The sequence below is a fragment of the Heterocephalus glaber genome, unplaced genomic scaffold, assembly GCF_053883595.1.
Source record: "Heterocephalus glaber isolate CG9 unplaced genomic scaffold, H.glaber_assembly_v1.0 deba00001689, whole genome shotgun sequence".
Classification (NCBI taxonomy): Eukaryota; Metazoa; Chordata; class Mammalia; order Rodentia; family Bathyergidae; genus Heterocephalus; species Heterocephalus glaber.
Window position 1 is genome coordinate 1,671,412 of NW_028258414.1, and position 21,639 is coordinate 1,693,050.

Consider the following 21,639-nt stretch of genomic DNA (forward strand, 5'->3'; position numbering starts at 1 on the left):
GAGCTACTCAACAAACAATCAAACGATTTTACTCACTTATGAATTCAGTAGATACTTGCTGCACAAGGGTCTGCTAAACAAACACACAGGGGCAGAGTTTGGGTCAGAACCCTTGTCCTCCAAGGCCCAGTTCCGTGCCTTGTTCCCTGCTCCACGATGCACCTTGAGGGGCTTCTATGCCAAGGAAAGGCAGTGAGTGGGAGGGCAGGAGAGGGGTTTTGCTTCCAAAGTTGTGTGTGCACTTTCTTTGCAGGAAGAGCAAAAAAGGAAGGAAGTTGTTTCCAAACCCTTTACTCTAGGATTCACTCTCTAGTCCTGCCATTTTATCTATGGAATCAGACCATTGTATTTCCTATTTATTCATTTATTCCTGCTCGCTTCGGCAGCACATATACTAAAATATTCATTTATTCAACACAATAAAGATAGAGCTGCATAATGTGGCAAAACACCCACAATATTGGCTCCCTCCACAAAGAAAGACAGAGAGAGAGAGAGAGAGAGAGAGAGGGAGGGAGGAAGGAAGGAAGGAAGGAAGGAAGGAAGGAAGGAAGGAAGGTAGGAAAGAAGAGTGAAACAACAACAACAACAAAATACTGACTCCCAGGAAAACTCAAGTCCAAGAAGAAAACTAGTCTGAACATTAAGCATAATTTATGCCTTGGTGCTATCAAATACACTACTTAACAAAGATAATAAAAATAAATGTTTAAAATAAACCTATAATATTACATTTGAAAGACTTCTTACAAGAGATTTGGTGTGTGTGTGCATGTGTGTGTGTGTGTGTGAAAGTCACTATAAAATGTTGCCACAAAAATGATGCCACAAACACTAAAAATGGGATGACTAAAATTGGTGCGAAATTTTAGTTAGCTGAAATGATGAGGATTCCCAAGAAAGCAATATATATATATATATATATATATATATATATATGCTGTCATTTTAACAGCTGATTATTCTAGTCTTCCCCATTACACCTCTCAGGGTTAGAAACACAAGTAAGACCCAAATTATCTCTCTGTAATACTGACTCTGCAAGCGTTCATTAATAGCAGTGTCTGGGGTTTTTGTTTGGTTTGGTTTTGTTGCAATTAAATGTAGTTTACGTGCCCATATCTGTGCACACAGGTCTACTCTAAATGCTGAGCAGTAAACTCTCCTTTGTTCACATCAAGGCTTCCAAAATTCACTGTTCTGTGCACTTCTTGGCTAAGCCTTCTCTTTTTCTCTGTTGGAATTCCTGGTAATGATACCAGAATGTGGGTGAACGTCATCTGTCTCCCTGCTGTTTACAAGACAGAATTTATGTTCAATGTGCTGGATGCAATGACCACATCACTGGACTGCTGGAGCTACCGCCCAGGCTCTCTTTCATCTGAGAAATTTTCACTCAGTCCAAACACCTATCAGCACAGGGAAGCGCGGAAGAGTAATTACAGCCAACACGTGTAGTCTTTTAAGAGTATACCAATAAATACCCATTTGGGAAGGTCAATTTAATGCAACCCAGGCTGTTATCTGGAATAGTATGTCACCAATTCAATCCATTAAGTAATTACTAAATCCCCAAGAGGGCTCCCAGAAGTCAAATGTGGTTATTCCAGGTTCACTGCTTCTGGCTCCCTAAGGACCAGTTAGGCAACAGCTGAAGAGCAGACCTCAAAGGTTCCCAGGCATAACGAACTATTCCATGAAAACAGGTCAGTGAGTCTAAGCAGGGAATGAAAGTCATCAAAGGCCTGGTCTGGGAGGGCCACTTGGGAAGGCAGGAGAGAAGCACCGTGGGTAAGAATTTAAAAAGGAGATGGAAGGGGGAGAAAGAGCATATGCAACTAGGAAATAAAGCAGGAGAAGCACGCTCTCCCTAAAAATGAAGACAGAGAAATCTGAAGATGACAAGATCTGACTTAAAAAGTCTGACAACCAACTTGTCAGCATTTTCCTCGAGTAGATTTTGAGTCATTTACAAACCTCCTTCTATCACAGATTGCATTAAAAAGTTTGGCTCATTTGTAGGAAAATGGATACACCTCGAGACCATATGGTAAGTGAAACAAATCAGACAAACAAGCTGAAGTACTGCATGGTTTCTTTTACATGAGAAACCCAAAATGTAAATAAAGAGAAAAATAAAAGCTAGAAAATAGAAGATAGGGAGATGAATCTCAAATACAAAGGGGCTCCAGAGATGGAGGGAAGAGGGATAGAGGGGAGGGAAAGGACATGAAAAAGGAATTAAGATGTGTTATGTACATGGACCAACTTCTCACAAGGAATGTTAACATTATGTACTGCAAACACATAGTAATAAAAAATAATTTAAAATAAAGTTTGGCTACTGCGTGACTTTCTCTATTCTGCATCCCTGCTGAGGTGACACGTAATAAAGGGATCTGATAGCTAAGCCTTAGTGAGAGGTGACTCTTCACAACAGGCAGAATACAACATGCTCACCAACTCTTACTGGCAAACGTCTCTCTCACACAAGTTGCAGTCAAGTTACACAAAGTGACAGCTCGTGCGGAGGAAAGGAAGCAGTAGACAGAATATGAAATACACATTAGCACTCAACATCCTCATGCATCCTCAGTCCCAAATGAATCCTAATAACCGCAACAAAGAAAATCACTTTCTAAAGGAAAAACCAACAAGAAAACAGGTGTTATGAAGAGCAGTGTGTGATTAACAGCAGCTCTTTACCAAAGCCTAAAGAATCACACCGACCCAGGTAATTCACACCTACAGTGTCAAATTGTCCTCATCCATCCCAACACCTTTTTTATGGCTCAAATTGTTGCTAATGGTAGCTATAGACAATACTAAGTAAGTCAGTTTGGGATTTGTAGTCAAATTGGTTTGCCATATCCCATTAAAATACTCAGTGGAGCTGATAGTGCCAATTTTATTACCTCTTGTGATTCTTGTGCTTGGTCTTGTCATGAGCTGAGAATGAAGAAGAGTGAGTTCTAGAGTTACCACCCACTCTTGTTACTGGGTCTGCAAAATTTACTAAACTTTAATATGCTTGATTCCATCACTTGTAAAAGACAGATACTAAAATAATAGTCACATAGTAAGGTTGCCACAACAATTCAATGTACCCATATGTGAAAAGCACTTTCAATATCATACACTGAAAGCTGTACTAACTAGTAGCTATTTATAACAATAAAATATGGCAGGTATTCATTCAACATTTCTGAAACATCTACATTGTAGACACTGAGCTAGATGGTTTAGAAATACCAGGATGAATAAGAGTTTATAATATAGTACAGCATAGGAAAAGAGAGTTACACAGAAAAATTTATCTAGAAGGCAAAACCTGTGCCATCTAGAAGAAGGGCAAACAATATAGTTCCTCAGATAATACAAGTTCTTTATCAAAAATAAAAGTTGCTTAGTGTAACTTGGTTAGACACACCTCACCCCACAGAGAAAGGCTGGATTCAGTGTTAAGGTTGGAGAATTTCACTCTTCTACAATAGCTTCTTTAGAATTAGAGGCACACAGACACAAATCCAGTCACCTACAGAATTCAAATCCAAAGGTAAATGCATAGCACAAGGCTCTGACTTCAATACACAAGTTAAAGTGTTAACAAAATGTAATGTATTATAGCATTACATTATTTCCAAGCCAAGGCTAAGCAATAATTTAAATTCTCTACATGAACAGGATAAAGCACAGTATTTAGTTATTCAAGAAAACTAAAGTCCTTTCTACTACAAATTCCTTTTTATGTCAGGGATAGGTGATTTTTTCCACATCTAAAACAAAGGCCACAAAAGGTTGAACTTATCCATGTGTGACAGAGGGGCAAGCAGATCCCACAACAGTAACTAGCATTTCAGCACTTACTCTGACAGTAATGTAAGAAAGTCGGGGAAACTGAATCTCAACATGAATAAATAATAATAAACATATTATCCCAGAATTTTGTACAATGGCCCCTTAAAGGTAATCATTTAGGAAATGCACGGGTGCTTTAGTTTAGGGAAGCCAATATGTATTAAAACCATTCATCAAAGTAGAACTGATTTCTTAGGATTTCCCATTATGGAGAAGACCAGACTTGGAGAAGACCACACATTTTAGGCCTCCAGTTCTTACTCTGGGATTGCACAGAATGTAGTTTTAAAAAATTCTTTACACATTAGTTTCATTTTACTTCTCTACATGTTAAGACAAAAATATTTTAATAATAAAAATATCATAAACTTTGAAAACATTATAAAGAGAACACTTTGAAAGCTGGGAATTAGAATGCATTTCTTAAACAAGAAACAAAGAAAAACATCTGAAACTGTACAATTAATCCAGAAGAAAATGTTTTAAATATATATATATATATATATAGCAAAAGATTACAATTCCAAGTATATAAGAATTACTACAAATCAATGAACACATATACACAGAAAAAATAACCAACTCCCAAGAGAGGAAAGCCAAATGGTGAAGAAACACATTCAAATATGCTCAATCTCACAAGAAATCAAGAGAATGCAAATTAAAAACAGCAATGAGGAACCATTTCATACTTGTCAGATTGCAAAGTTTAGCAAATATGTACAAGAACCCCAACTATAGGTGAGAATGTAGCGTATAGGGAGCTGTGATATACTGAAAATGGGGCTGAATGCTATTGTAATCCTGTTGACCAGAAATTCAGCAATCCCCAGTGAAGCTGTAGATATACACACTTCGTGAGCCAGGAATATTACTTCTAAGCATATGTTGTAGAAGCTCTCTTCCCAGGAATATAGGGAGACAGGTTCAAGAATGTTCACTGCAGCATTGCTATAATAGCAAAACAGGTAAAATATCTTAAATGTCAATAGTACAGTGAATTAAAAATTGGGATATAGTCAAAGAATGGAATTATATGCAACAATGACAATAAATGAATTGCAATTATATCCAACAACGTACATGTATTCTGAAAATATGCTAAGACAAACAAAGTGCACATACACATCTGGCATGGTACCATCTATATAAAGTATATAAGCATGCACTACAATAGCACATGTTCTCATGGATACTTATACATGCATGGATGAATATGCCTATAAGAAAGATGCCTCTCAGGAAAGAAAGGGAGGAAGAAGGAAAAGGAGGTAATGGGAGGCATTCATTCGGAAGGTCTCAGTGTAATGTTTTCAAAACCTTAGAAGCAATACAGACAGTCCTTGAATTGTGCCAGTTTGACTAATGATTTTTCAACTTCTTAATGGTAGGAAAGCAGTACATATCCAGCAGAAACTACACTTCAAACAGTGATCTTTTTCCATGCTAGTGATACATGATTCTTTCAGGCAATGCTGGGAAAATCACAGAATATGTACTTGATGAGGCTGAAAAATTCACACTCCACAGCATACCATGCTGCCAGCTATCATGCTGGGGACAGGGGAGGTTAGGTGTTTTAAATAAAATTTTGACTTAAAATCACTTCAACTTACAATGGGGTAAACCGATTTGCATTGTAAAATACTAAGAATGAACAAATCTAGGCATAGTTTCACACATTTGCTGTGTTGCTGTCTACACTTTTCAATATGACTGCAACAATTCACTTCCTGTCAAATATGACTAACAATAGAGTGCACTGCTTCCTTCTTAGTCTGAAATCTCTCCTTATCATCTTTATCCCACAGGGCTTTCACTGCTCCCATCACAAGCATCTTGGATCATCAGCTACCGATCTTGTGTCCTCACTCTAAGCTCAAGTGAGACCTCTTCAGGCTCCCAAGCTGGGACTATATCTATAAATCTTCCTGTGCTAGACAGGGTCCACCAATGCTTTGTATAAGAAAGGCCTTGAGGAATGTTAAATTAACAAACAAATGAATAAACTTGAGTAAGCAAGAGTAGGTAGCTCTGTAACTGAAAAATAAAACTGGTCCTGAGATCATACAATTATATAACCCTCCCAATGAAAATCAAGTTATATTGGTATATTAGGTACCAGACTTTGAAACACACCTGAGATTTCCATGGTTTCTGGTTTGAGTGAGTTTTATATTGATTCTTGATTTCTTTCCCAAAAAGGGTTTGGTGAGGAAGTCCCACTTTCATATGTATGAAAATAAGACTTGAAGTCGTCCTCCATGAATTTACACAAGTACTTCATAATTTCAACTTCCCAGGCAAAGCCTTTTTATTTCTTCTCTTCTCTGTCACCCTAAGTCCGCCTGTCATTACATCCTGCCTGTAGATTTGCTGTTAGTGTTGGTGGTGAAGTTGAGGGAAGAGGAAAATGGGTTATTTCTGCCTGCTAGTGGCTTTGGTAATTTCATAATATTTTGCCAGATGTATTTCCCTGGATGTAGTTCCACTCTACTTGTAGGAAGAGACACACAACATATGCCATTTTCTGACACTACTTAATCTTTAAGAACTCCCTAAGAATGACATAGAGCAAAAAAATTTGAATCATTAAACTTGAAATCAGTATACTTGAACTACAACAATGAAAGTTATGATAAAAAATGTATTACACATAATCTTTTCAATTATTTTGAAAAAATCGCTATCTTTTCTAATCAAGATTGAAAAGGATTTTTGTATGATATCCTAAATTTTCATCCATGAAAAACAGGTGTTTTCAGTTTCACCTGGATGGTAGGTTTTACCTTTCCAGGGACTTAGGGATAAAGAACAAGCTTCCTTTGCCCTTCAAAAGTCAGGTATTGAAGAGATAAGGAAAAGAAACCAGATAACTATTTCTGGAGGTAACGGAGCTGAACTAGAGTAAATAGAAGGTTTCCTTCCAGAATAAAATGAGAATTTCCACTCCCAGACATTCTAATTTTTAACCACATTGTACAGAAGCCAATTAATCCTCACGTTTAGCCCCAGCCCAGTGTTGAGAGCCCAGCAAAAGGTGGAGTGCTGAAACCACCCAATTATTATTCCAACTGGAGTTTTCAAAGGCTGGAAGTGTTTTCAAATCGTGTGACACAACAGAGACCTGTATAAATAAGCTGCTGAGATTTAAGATGCTGAAGAGAAACAATTGAAATATAACTTGATCTTAAAGTAAGACAAACAAGTAGTAGAAAAATGTTAGAGATGGGAAATTTCTAATTTGGATAATCCATATATTTGAAAAGACAATGGAATAGGCCTTGAAAGTATGTCTGAAAAGGCAATTAAAAATTAACTGGGGGGAGTTATAGTGATCAATTCTACATGCATTAGATTTGGTGTTTGGGGAAAACGAATGGCTTTGAAATGACCTGCCACAGCAAATAAAGACATTAAGGACAAGGTAGGAAGGCTTTCAACATAGTCACTGCCTGGTGCTTTCACTTCTGGAAAGGCGACTCTCCCTAAAATTCCATGCATTATTTGGAAAGTCAGAACCAGTGAAAGTTTCTTGAGTTTTAAATTACATAAGCTAAGATGCCACCCACTGTCAGATGATACTACCTTTGCAGAATGCTCTCAAACACTGACAGACTTCCAGATCTATGTACCAATGAGTAGGCAACATGTTTGTCCAAACTGCTCAAAATACCAAAAATGACCAAGTGTAACTCGGTGTTCAAGTTCTGTCAACTGCATACACACCCAAGCACAGTAATGCTAAATGATGGAACAAGCATCAGATATCTAAAATACTAGCTGGAAAACTGTTGGACTTGATGACTTTTTAGTAAAGACAAGACTTTGTGAACAAATATCCAGGGAGCGCCAGTCACTGAAAATGCATTTTTAAAACATAAATATTCCATAGCTACTCAGAATATTAAACTCTTGTAATTAAAATAGCAAACAATGACTTGTTTTATAAAACATTATGGTCACAGAATTCTGATCTTTCTTAAAATGGGCCTCCATGAATTTTGACATACAGGTATAATTAATTATAATAACCCAAATGAAATCATTACTTTGCAAACATGCAATGGAATTAACACTGGTTGACTGCCATTAAATGTCACTTTCTTTCACATACTTCCCCACTGAGTTCAGATAATAAGTCCATAAGGCAGGTACTATTACTTCAGTTGTGACACACATAAAAATTGAAATTCAGTGAGGAAACTCCTTGAGATAAGAGGCCATATATAGTTCTCCATCCCTGCATTTCCAGAATCTGACATTACAGGTTGAGTCCACATAGCTAAGGACATTTTTGACTAGAATTTGACCAAAGGTTTATTTTAACTAAGAGCCTTTGGGGAGATTGTAAACTTTTTCTAAAAAATGTAGCAGGCCACGTGGTCTCTGCTACAACTACTCAACTCTGCCCATGTAGTCCCAGACCAGACATAGACAATCTGTAACTGAACGGATGTGCCTCGATGACACAATAAAATGTTATTTACATTTTCATCATTTTATAGAAATAAAGGGCCAGGAATGCTTGAGGAATGGTGATTCCATGTAGCAGAATGCATTAGGGCAAGACCCTAAGGGAACTATCTAATCCAAGTTCTATGACTGAAATGGCTTCATGTCCCCAGGTCAAATGAAGATGATACAAACATCAGGAAAGTATTTTCTTATGAGCAAGTATTTTTTAAACACATGAAGTCTTCCATTACCATGAAGCTTGATTGAGAATTTATGATCAAAACAATCATGAAAAAAGGTTTGGAATGAAACACACATCTTTTAAAATAAAAATTTCCAGGGATAAACAAGAACCTTGTTCCACATGCTCAAAAGAGGAAGAAGAGGAGGAGGAGAAGCAGGAGGAAGAGGAGGAGGAGGAGGAGGAATTTAAAGTCAAGAAATAAAAAGCTATAAAAGGTTACTCCTTCTTAAGAAGAGCAAATCAGTTTCATATTCCGTTCATGTTTCCAACAGAAGCAACACAAAAAATAACTTTCTTTCAAAAGAATGTATCACTGACTTAGGGAAACCAAAGTGTATGGAAAAGAAAGCTGTCTTCATTTCTAAAACTGAAGGCCACAATCTTCCTTATTATTTCTTTTTCTACTCTTTCTCCCAAAAGGTTTTCCAAGAATAAAAAAATATATAAAAGTGGTAGGTGCTAGATAAGCCATTAGGCTTTCTAAAAATATAAGTGGCATTCTAACTATTACTATTCTCATTATTATTTATCAACTGTACTACCATGTTTGACAAGTTTTCTTCTAATAGAATCCTGTGCTCCTAGAAGCACACATTTCCATAATCTAACCCACACAGTAAAAAGCACTGTTAATAGGAATGTGGCCACTCAAACACCCATTGAATTGAATTGAAATTGACCCCAGAAAACAGTATTTAATAAAATAACCACTAGCCATCCAATGGACTAGCTCTAATTTTTCAGTTGATTGCCTCTTTTTTTCTCTCTCTCTTCTAGCACAGTAGGTCAGTGTTCAATAAATATTTCCTGCCTCCCTCTGTTCTAACTCTTCATACATCAGGTCCTGGAAGAAGAGGTAACCCTACCTGATACTGTCAGTTATGGGCATAAACTTTCGTTGATAGAGAAATGGTACAATGCTTGTGTGGAGGTGAGCGAGGGCTGCTCGTAGAGCCAGAGGAGAAGACAAAGCCAACTGAGAAGGTACAAAGAGGGATCAAGACTGCAAGATTCGAAAGACCTGGGGATCCAGGAGCCATGCCTAAAAAGTCAGGGGCAGTCCATAAAGTGCTTAGCCTTGATTTTACAGTGTTGTGTATTCCTATCGTATAGTCCACCATACAAAACTCTACAAACTAGACTGATAAAACAGAAGCAGCTAAGTAAAACTTTAATCCATAAAAGCAGAGCTAAAAACCATCAGAATGCTGTTCTGGCTGATTACAGACTTCTCTGAATACTAGAGTATTAGTTGTACCTCCCGTGTCAACAACCACTCTTACTTCACTAGCACAATCTTTAAAAGCTGCTTTTTTCTTAACAAGAAATCATTTTTAAAACATGGGCTCTAGCTCACTGTATTAGGGAAACCAGTAGACAGAATCTAAAAGTGGTACTGCCATTGATAATTTCTAAAATAGATATTGGAACTTCAGAGCAGTAAGCTTATTTTTAAAACACGATGTAATTGCCTAAAAGTTAACACAAAATCCTTTCAGCAAACTTGGGGGTGAAACTTCAATTTTGTAGCATTTCTACTGGAACTTTGACAAGGAAAGGCAATCATTTTCAGTTCTTATCATTTCTTCCATTCCCTTTATGAAATCTGTAAAATTATTTTAAAATAAGAACAAAAGTGGTGAAAAATACAAAAAGATACATGATCTCAAGTGCAAAATATTCTAAGTACAAGCTACTTGGAATTTCCATAATCTATCAGTGTTTTGTAAGTAGTGACTTTATATTGGTCCCAAAACCACATGGAAAAATCATACAGAAATATCCTTCAGAAAAGATGTATTTGTTTAAAAAGCCAAAAGTGATTGATATCTTTTCTTATAGTACCACTATCTGATGCAAATATTAGGTTGTTTCATATGATTTTTCAATGAACCCTAAAGCATAGTAATTTTTACCCATTACTCTAAAATTTCCTAATGAACGTGGTTCTAAAGAACTCTGCCCACCCTACCTTATTCGTTCTTCTGCTTGAAATTGCTAATATAATTTCCCTCACTTCTGATCATAAGTGAATAAAAATCTCAAACCTCTCCATTAATCTTATTTTCCTCTTTAAAAAAATCATTACCCATTATCTTGGGCTATCAAAAGAGCAGCCGCTGCTTTTCAGTTACACACACACACACACACACACACACACACACACACGCACACACACACCACAAGTGCTCGTGCCTGACACTTGTCTTAGGAAATTTAGAAGTCTCACCAAAGAGCCCAGAAGGAACCAGGCTGGAAAATGTCCACAGATACCTGGTTTTACAAGTTTTGTGGAAAGAACTCCCCTTTAGTGTTACTCAGTATTTACGAGGGTTGTTTGTCAAGACAAAAATAAGGAACCTCCTCCCCACAAATTAAAGAATCGAGTTACAATCCATTATTTCATTTCTGATTGTTTTTCTTTGTAATAAGTGGGAAAGTAGATACTGGATAAAAGTCTTCCCAGAGCTAAAGGACTCCACATTAAAGGCTCCAATTAGCTATAAATCAGTTGTCTTTCCTACCGGGGGAGAACAAGAGAGAAAAGAGAGGGGTTAGTTAGAGAAACAAGAGAACGGGAAGAGTTTCCAAATTAAATTCGGGGGGGGGGGGAGATACGCGCTGCGTATCTAAACCGGCTTTGGGGGCTTGGGAGGCTTCAGGAGGGAAACAAAACTATCAAAGGTAAGACTAACACAAACCCTGGGGGCTAAGTCCTTTCTGCTGGGTTGAACTTGCCTCTTAAGATCTCCAAAGGGCGATTGAAGAGGTTAGAGACCCTCGTAAAACAAAACTTTATTCCGCACGCTCTCCCGCCCGCTCCTCAGCCCCGAGAGGTGTCACGAACTGGCACTATTGTTATGCAAACAATGTCTAAAGGGCTATAACCATTAACGACTTCTCATTAAAACCCTTTCAAATATTCGTCACACCATGTAAAATCCCTAAGAGGTACTTTAAATCCTTCCCAAATCGACATTCAGAAAAAGAAATCACCCTGATTGTACCCTAAAACTCGAGGCAAGTAAAAGCCCAGGATTCTGACTTTCTTATATTTCTCTTTCAACCATTAAGCTACAGCCAATTTAGTTTCCTACAAAATTTAGGTTATCTTGTAATAAGCATGATGGAATACACCTTTAGCCATATAGTGTGCACATATATTTACATTAAGTGGAAGAAATTTGCGGTAGGAATAGAAAATCAAACGAGAACTGCAAAATGAATGCCCAAAAAATGTTACTCTAAATCCCCTTTGTTGCCCCAATGCTGTAACAATCCCACCCACGTATGTAACTGATAATTTTTTTAACGTCCCAAGGGATGCAAGTAAAGTCAATTTACAAAGGTAGCAGCCGCGCGTTCTTTTTAAATGTGGTGCAACAAGAAGAAAAGAAAAAGAAAACCCTGCTCGCAACCTTAGGATGTCAGAGTTCGTTATTAAAAAGTTTTTCACTGCAAAAGCGACCATGCCCATTTGCGCGCATTCACGGATTTTGAAGTCTTCCAGGAACTTAGCAGCCGCTGACGCATTCCTGGGGCGCGGGCCCCTGCCTCCCGCGGTCCGGGAAGTCCCCGCCCGGGTCGAGATGGGGCGCGGGGCCCAGACGGCCGCTCTTGGGGACGCGGCGGGACTCGAACCCGGCCCCGCACCCTACCTTGGTGTACTTGATCTCCAGGTTGGGCGTGGGCGCCGGCAGGAGGTGCAGCGCCGCCACCAGCGCCGCGGGATCTGCGGCGCGCCCGCCCGGCGTCGCAATGTGGCTGGAGGTCATGGCGCGGCGGCGGGCGCGGGCGGCCGCTCTATATAGGCAGGTGCGGCCGCGCCCCTGGAGGGAGCGGGCGGAGGGGCCGGGCCGGACCGGGGAGGGGGCCGGGGGCGGGGCGGGGGCGGGGCCTCCACGGGTCCGCGGGTCCCGCCCGGCCCGGTGCGGTCCCGGTCCCGGACACAGTGCCAAGGACACCGCTCGGCCCACGATCACGCTCCCGACCCGGCCCACGGTTCTGACCCGGCCTACGGGCGCCTCCAGACAAGCACATCCCGACCCGCTCCAGGGTCCCGGCCCTCGGTCACGGTCCCGACCCGGCCTTAGGTCATGGACCCGCCCACGAGCCCGGCCAAGCTCGCAAGTCCCGACCCGGCCCATACTCCTGTCCACGGTCCCGGTCCCGGTCCCCGACGGCGGGCGCTGCGCCGTCCCGCCCATCCGCTCCGCACCTGGCCCGAGCCCGCGGGCACCCGGCGCCCAGGTCCCGCCCGCAGCCCCGCTGCCCTCCCTCGCCCGGCGAGGGGAGCCGCCGTCCACCTTCCGTCCCCTCGAGGGCGCGGGGCCCTGGGCCCCGAGGGACAGCGAAGACCCTGGAGCGCCGCTCGCCGCGGGTGTTTCCCGCCCACTGCTGCCCCCTGCCGGCCCCGCTCTGGGCCGCGGGCTGGGGCCCACCGGGGGCCTGGGCCTCACCTCTGCCCCTTCCCCTCTTCCCTATTTCCCTCGTGTCCTTTCCCCTCCACGCCCCAGCCCACACCCAGGACCAAGCAGGTCACTCTCCCAGCACAGCTGTCATCCTGCCACGCCCGGGTGTCCTCACTCCCTGCCCTTTGGGCTGTGAGTATTCTGTACCCCAAGCAGCACCTTCTGGTCTGTGCGTCCTCCTGAGGGCCAATCGTGGACCACGAGAGCCCCCTCAGGATGAACTTTTGGGGGGATCACTGGGCTAAGTTAGAGGTCCCCCGGAAGCACCTATAAGGTCCTTCCCTCCCTCGTGCCCAGCGTGAGTGTGGCAGGGCCTTACTCTGCCGGAAACCACTATTTCTACCCTGTGTCCACGGAAAAGACGCGTGGCTGGGAGATCCTACCAAGCGACTCCTTGATTTGCTCTTAAGCGCCTTTAAGAGCCGCAGAACCCTGTTTCTTTTTGGGTTCAGTGTCCTCTCGGAAGCATTTGCCTTCGACGCTTTCAGTAGCTGAAACTGCCTAACGCTTGGTGCTTAGATGCTAAGCAATAATGGAAGTAGGTAAAAAAAAAAAATTATTCCGTTTTAGCATTGGGTTTTGTAGAAGTAAATTCCAGGCGCTCAGAACCCAAAGTATCTGCTCAAAGCAGCATGAATGAATCGGAGGATCCACGGACCTACGGTTAAACCCTTTGAGGTTTTCAGTTCGAAGGGGATTTCTGTGGCCCCAAGATGATACCTTAATCCTGGTATATGCTCATGAGCTGCATTTTTATCAAAGAAAAGCGGACATGGCAAGAAGCACTAGTGAGGGCTGAAGATGTGAGGTCTCGGGTTTGCTGAGGTGAGAAAGAGGTCCCCAGCCAGGGTGAGCCGCGGTCCCCGTGGCAGGGTTCCGCAGAGATGCCCTGGGCACCTTCCCTGCAGGCTGCTATGCCTGGGGCTGCAGCGCAGACGGCCCGGAGAGCCCTGGCCAGGCCGAGCTGGAGCTCTTCCTTACAGGTAGGGAGGTCCTGCCGTGCCCTGGGGAGAGTCACTGATGCAAGTGGAAGGAAGGCGAGGTCTGCCAGCTCCCAGGGGAAAAGGCTGAGTCTATGGGGAAGCTGACCTTTGAGTGATGCCTGAAACGGGGAGTGAGGCTCCCAGGAGAGGGAAGGGCGCTCTGGAAAGAGGACTGACAACTCCTCCGGGGACCTCAGAGGCGTTTGCAGGGAGGGGTGAGCCTAGCGGACCAGTTACCTCCAGGTTATGGAGGCCTGACTGCAGGAGTCCTCAGAAGCCTCAGAGAAAGGCTGTTACAAACTCAGAACCACTGATTCACATTCTTCTCAAGGCACAGACAGACTTGTTCGCTCACCTTTAGGTTGCTGACCCCAGTTCCATCACTGGGATTTGAAACTCCCTCCCCGAGGATGGAGCAAGACCCAAGAGTGACGAGATTCTTAGCATTTATTAAGGCAGAGAGATAAAGCAAATAGATTTTCTCCTCCTCTGGCAGGAAAGGTAGTTAACTGTCTCTTGGTTTCTTCTCACAAACATCTCCAAAGACGTCGTCCAGCGACCAGTGACGGCTGTCTGGCTGGTTTGAATGGGTCTCTCCTGGCTTCTTCTGTGTTCACCTTCAGAGTAGACTAGACGGAGGAGCCATCAGCACGGGGACAGTGTCTTCCCTTTCCCTCGTGCCTGTCTCAGTTCCTGAAACAACATGGAGCGATTCAATGAGACTTTTTGTGGAGTTGTGTGAGCAAAAGTTGAACGCTGTTGACTGCTTTCACTGTAAGTGGAGGTAATTTCCCTACCCTCTCTGATTAAAGAACACTTGCTACTGGGGATTTAGCTCAGTGGTGCCTCCTCCCTCGAAAGAGCAAGGGCCTGACTTCAATCCTCGGTATCAAAAAAAAAAAAAAATTTAAAAAACATTTGATCAACCTGATCTTAAGCCTTTTTTGACTTTTCCCAATCTTTTACTGTGTGCTTTTCTGTTCAAAGGTTCCTTAGAATTTTTTTCTTTATGCAGTAATCCTCTGGGAGGAAAAAACCTTCAACCCTCTTTCAGCTCAGGACTGCAGCCACTTTTTGTCTAATCTCTAATTCAAGGTGGGGACAAAATTTAGCAGAGAACAATGAACTAGAACTGCAGTACTTTCTCAGTCTCTGGGTGATTTCTGTTCTTAGGACGTACATTCCTGATACACGTGAGGCAGGCTTCACATCCTTATTCCCCACCACCACCCTGTCCTCTTTCTTTATTGTCTTATTTTATTATCTTTTCATTTCCTCCATAGACTTCACAACCCTCAAGGAGCCAGTCTTTGCCAACGCCTGCTTCATTCATATCCCTAACATTTCTGAGTTTCAGTCTTTTCCCCACTTTGGTCATGAAACATTTTTCCCACCCTTACAACATTTCTTCTTCTCACCCTCCCCCACCTGTAATTATTTATTGTTTAGGATACGTCTTGTTTGAAACCTGTGCGAGGAAACCTAAGCTACAGCCTACTCTATTTATTTCCTTGTGAAAACAATTTATTAGGCCTGGTGGAGCCAATATCCTGGAGTTGGCAGAGGAGAAAAATAAATTCTTGCCTCATATTTCCTGACCTAAATACCAGAAGGCAGGGTTGTAATTTTAAAGCATCAGCTGTACATAAAGTTTGACTTCAGGGGATGAAGCTATGACAGTTTAGGCTTCTTTTCTGACACAGTTAGGGGATGAAAGTATTCATCAAGTCAAGAGCCCTGCTTTAGAAATCAGCCAGGGAACCAGGCAGAGCACACGGATCCCCTCAAGAAAGAAAAAAAATTAAAAATAAAAAAAATTAAAATTAAAATAAAAGAAAGATACACGTTGGTTTTGACAATAACTGCACATCCCTGGAATGGGAGTTGGGCTGTCCAGGGCCATCTCAGCTGCAGGTGGCCTGCTCAGTGTCCCTCCTCTCTCCCTTACTGACCCTGATGATGGCCCACCTTTTCTAACAGATACACTTGCCTTTTAATTTATCCTCAAAAATAAATCACACCTTAGGGCAATTCCCCCTTCTGCGTTAATAGAATCGGTTCCTTAAACATCTCGAGTCTAATGATTTGGAAGAAGCACGTTGTTTGAAATATTTTTTTTAAATTAGGGCCCTTAGGTTGTATCCGAAATGATCTCAGGGCTTATTTCAGATGCAAGTGTTCCCTAATGGTCTCATTCATCTCAAATGGGATATGCCTGGCCACTTTATTTGAAATGTTTCTTGAAAACTCTTACAGGAAAGCTTAATGCAAGTTATATTTATAGAGAAATGGTCTTTAATTTATTAACAAAAGCTTATAAAAAGCTTTTACATATTTTTATCCAGCAATGCTTAATGAAGTATTTTGGATCCATTATGAAAATGTCTATAAAATAAAATCACTTATTTTTTGTTTAATGTCAATATTAACTTTTTATTGGAGATCTAAATGTTCACTTAATTATACTCTTCCTAGCATCCAGAAGAAAAGAGACTGAGGTAGTGGCATTTATGAACCATAAAAATTCTCTAGATATTAAGCCCTGCCTTCCTTAAAGTGGCCCTGGTCACTACAGCCTGTGGAGGGGATATTTGTAGTTGCAGGGAGTAAGTTACTCACTGGTTATGACTGGAGAAATTTATGTTCCGATACACAACATAATTCTCTCCTCTTAAAATATATCCTCCATGGGAGTTCCCAGGAGACTATTTTAAAAGAACTGGATTTGCTTTTGTTGTACAGCCAGAGTCTACTTAATCTGTGTTCTCGCGGCTTCCATCTGGGTAGAGTTGAGCTCAGTACTTTATCAATAATCACTCTTAACAACATAGGGAGAAATTAGACTTCCGGCTCTGGAGCCTTTCCCGAAGCGCCTGAGGAAAAGGCATTAGCGCCCTCTGCAGCTGACCATGGGTATGTGCAAGTGAACCTTGTCCTTGTGAACATGATAGCTCGCTGTACTGTTTCGTTTGACACTAGCGAGAAATCTTTAGATCAAAGTTGAACGCGTTTGGAGGAAAACATAGACTCAGACGAATTTTAGACTTCAGTTAATTTAGAAGAAGAATTTTCATTAAAAGATATTTAATTTTTAGGGAAAGAACAATAGTGTTTATCAGGCCAATTTGTTCCTTGGTTCACATTTTTCTTTTTTACTTTGAAAATCCCTCACTTCTCTACAGAACTCTTTGCTGCTATTCCCTACCATGGCAATCTCCCTTTGCTGTGCACACACCTCCTTCCCAAGTCCTTTTGCCTTTAGAAAAATGTTCAACTCACGGGATATTTGGCCATAAGGATTTCTCAAGGAAAATATCTGGGACAGGGTCCCATGGTGATAGTCACTGGAAACCTAGATGAAGTGGACAGTTTCTGTTTCGTTTTTTTACCTGCTAGAATGGGCCACTGAAACAATAATGAGGAACACTTTAGATGTCAACAGCAGAAGAGGAAAGTTAGTTTCTTTCTTCTCGACCACATAGTTCATTGTGTGAAAGACAGGGCATATGTGGGAGGTATTCAGTGCTGGACCCAAACATCCACTTTGGAGGTCAGCCCCAGAGGACAAGGAGAGGTTAGCTTTGGGCATGCCTATGCCTGCTCCAGGCTCATCCGTGAGTCCCTGTTTGCTGTTACCAAGCTTAAAATATTTCCTCCCTCTACGGTCAAATAACTACAGTTGAGCAAATATTCACTGACTGCATTGATATGCCAAGCACCAACACAGGATTTATGAAGAACATGGAAGAAGCGTGTGGCAGGTGTACACCCTCAAATTCACAGTGAGGTTAGAATGACATTAACTGAATATAGAAAGCCATTCAAGGGCCATAAGAGACAGAGTCAGACTATCTGGTGCAGAATCAAAGTGAAAGGGAGTCAGAAGAGAAATAATCCCTTCAGGGCTCTGTTGTACGCCTTCTACTCTTGTAGGTGCTATGGGGGACACAAAAGATAAAGATAACATTCTCTAAAAATGGCACAACAAGGAACTCCTTTGACATTTTTGAATGTAAAGTCAACTGATGTTATCTACCAAGACAACTAGTGGTAAAATTGGGATTTCCAAAAGCAAATACTTGAAACTGAGATATTGCCTTCCACTTCCTAAATCCAAATTCTGTGATCTCAAGCATGTGACATTTCAGTACAGGCAAAAAGAGAGGAGAAAACAGGAGAAGTCAAAGGCAGCTTTTTTTTTTTCCCTCCACATGTAAGACAGAAAGAGAACATTACATGTGCCACTATGTTGTGTTTCTAATGCTTGCATACCTGCTACAGACATGTTGCTACCTGCTTCATCAGGGGGGCAGGCATTCATGGACTAGTCCAATGGTTTTCAACCCTGGATCCAAATATAATCACTTAGGGAGATTTAAAACGTGGATGCCTGGTCCTACCCAACTGTAGACGGGACCCAACAGATTGGTATTGTTCACCAAGGTCCCTGGGGTCTCTAAGCATAGCTTGGCTTGAAGACCACAGAGAAGTCTGCAGGACACCGTGTCCTTCCTTAGTCAGCTCTGCAAACTCTGGACTGGAAACATGGATTCCGTACCTTCCCACTTGGCAGTGTTCTTGCTTGGCTATTTTTAATTTAATATTTGAAAAACACATCAAGCTTCAAATGGATTGACCTTTCTGCTAATGTATTTCACCTAAATTAACAGAGGCAATTAACTAATTTATATTGGAATTTTGCACTTTCCAGTTCACATTTATCAGCTCTTAAATGCTTGATCTGGTGTTGCAGTTTAAATTTTTTATTATTACCCTTTAAATCTGAAGAAACGTCTTGTATCCAATTAGTCAAACTTACATATTCCATTAATAGATTCATTGTGGGCTAATGAATACAGAGCAGGACTAGGGCAGCATCTACCTGCCAACCTCAAGAACTCAAACTTTTTTGTTATGAGAAAGGAAATCTTGTGCAATACAATTTAAAAAGCTTGAACTTTCCGTGTAACATTTCTGCCCAGAGGAGTTTCACGGACTAACATGGCAAACACAATCTTTTGTATAGAGATACTTCATTTTCAGAGGAATATGGAAAGTAGATTTGCAGAAGAAACATATCTATCTAAAAACCCTTATGATGGGCCGGGGATTTAGCTCAGTGGTTCCACCACCTGCCTCGCAAGCGCAAGGATCCAAGTTCGATCCCCGGTACCCCCCCCCAAAAAAAACCCTTTTTGGTATAAAAATGTGCTGTTCCAAATTGTCATTCCAAATTATTGAGTTTTTCTAACTTGAGATTCTCATAGTTAATGCCTAGGAAAGTAAACTCAGTGACAAAATATCCTGAATTAAATAAAATCTTTATCTTACTATAATATACTTTAGGGTGTTTCCAAATGTATAGCCTTACACATACACCTAGCCATTATTTAGGAAACTGGATGCTCCTGTATGCAGTCTAAATAATTCATAGATCTAAAATAAATTTCTATATTTTCAGTAATATCTTCTGTAAAAACCCAGAGGTACTACTGACATGATTTCTTCATAGCTACAGAAATAAAAATCCACTTAATGACTGAAAATAGTATAGAAATCCATTTTAGATCTCTGGATTATTTAGATTTTAAATATAAGCAGTGTGCTCAAGGGACCAGGAGAGGACGTAAACAGGGCCTGGTTCTCATAGCACGGAGACCCCTGCAGAGATCGACCCGCCAGAAGTAGATTCCATAAGGGACACGCGGGCCCCTGCGTGACCAGGGGGCTGACAGTAGGGCTGTTTCAGATGCAGCGTCTTTGTAACCCTGAGCCCCACCCAAGTATGCCCCCCCCCCCCCCGCTCCATCCAACCTCGAGAAAGGGCTCTTTCCAGTCTCGCCCTGTGCTCAGGAAGGAAAGACAATGTCCTCGCAGGGCTTCGCGCAGACAGGTGAGCAAAGGCCAAGGAGCTGACCTACCCCAGCCCCGCGCTCAGCTTGAATGCAGGAGATACTTCAGAAGTGGACGGAGTCTTTCCCAGGGGCGCCCCGCATCCATTTTCTTGCTTCTCTTTATGCTCAGTAGGTGGGTTTCTAGGTCATCACCAATTAACATAGTGTTCCTGACAGTCAGTTTGGTGGCTGAGGAATATTTTGCAATATTAAGAGTGTATGACTTTCACATAGCATGCATTAAGTGTGATGTTGATTCTTTCAATGGGCAGCTAGATGGACATTAAACTCTAAAACTGCCAGTAGTTTTATACCTATAAAACTTTTGTAAGAGGTCATTAAATTTAAACATCTGAATAAATAGCTTATTTCAATAATTGATTTAAAGGTTTGATATTTAGCCTTTTGCTTTCCTTTTTTGGCACCAGGAATCAAACTCACAGCCTTTCCTAGGCAGATGCTGCACTGCGGAGCTACATACCCGGCCTGATATTTATCCATTTAACTTCTATCTTCTATTTTAACTTTAACAGAAAAATTTAAGTATTTTAGAAAATATAACTTTTTGAAATATCTATTTGAAAATATCTTTGAAAAATATTTAATGTTTCTATTTTTATTTAATTCACATTTCTGGTGAAAGTATGTTCAAATTTGTACTCTTCAAATATAATTCTTTTTTTGTAGTAGTAGCAGCAGCAACAGCAGCAGTATTGAGGACAGGATCTTGCTAAATCCGAAGTTGTCCAGGCTGGGCTTGAATTTGCAATTCTCCTGCTTCAGCCTACCAGATTGCTGGGATTACAGGTGTATGCCACCAAGTTCATCTTAAATTATTAATCTTATTAGCACCAAATTATGTGAAAAACTTGATTAGAACTACATAGTAATTTTTGATGAAATAAAGGCAAAAGTACAATTTGTGGAATAAGTATGTACTTTGTGATCCATGTGTATCTTTCTTGCTCAAACATTGCTGACACTTCTACAGAATAGAATTACAGCTAAGCTTAGTAATATGGATATGTGCTGTCATTCAAATAAACAATATAACTGCGTATTTAAACTCTTGTCATCTTGAAGGTCTATTTGCCAAAATGGCACATAATAGTATATTCAACAAGTTGGAAGTTTAATTTAAAATTGTAAAATATTTAGGTGTATGATGTTTAAATCTCTACATTATTCTTTCCCTGGATTGCTAACAGGTTGTATCAACAATGTAAAAGCTTCCTCTCTCTTAATAATATTTTGTTTACCTTTTTAAATAGTGAAAAGGACACTGGATCTAGGAGACCCACATCCTGTATCTAACTCTTCCCCTACTCACTGTGTTGAGTCACTGAAAACGTACACAAGTACATGAGTACTTGTCCCATTAGAAAATGTCATTGCTTATGTTTCCCCGTAAGAACATGACAAAATCTGAATTAAAAGCTTATGTTTTTGGGGGTTTTTTGTACCAGGGATTGAACTTGGGACCTTGCTCTTTTGAGTCAGGCAGCAGAAACACTGAGCTAAATCCCTGGCCCTCTTATGCATTTTTTAACTGCGAAAGAAAACAACTCTTTATCCACTTTGCAAAGCTTTTTTCAAAACCAGAATAAAGACTTCAGGCACAGTTGAGCTCAAGCACCTTCACCGTGGGAAGCTACTTCACTGTGACTTGCAGAGCGTCATTTCCCCCTCACTAGGAGCTCGGTGTCCAGGCCAGCAGGGGGCTCAGGGAC

The 21,639-nt window shown here is 41.2% G+C and overlaps 1 protein-coding gene across 1 annotated transcript in view; it reads right to left on the reverse strand.

The window, feature by feature from the left end:
• The window catches only part of Aldh1a2 (aldehyde dehydrogenase 1 family member A2), an 88,508-nt gene extending 76,157 nt beyond the window's left edge, over positions 1–12,351 (reverse strand). Inside the window, exon 1 of the mRNA XM_004855737.3 lies at positions 12,220–12,351. Within this exon, the coding sequence (XP_004855794.1) occupies positions 12,220–12,336 (117 nt within the window). The 5' untranslated portion in view covers positions 12,337–12,351. The remainder of the gene's footprint in view (positions 1–12,219) is intronic.
• Between the last annotated feature and the right edge of the window lie 9,288 nt (positions 12,352–21,639).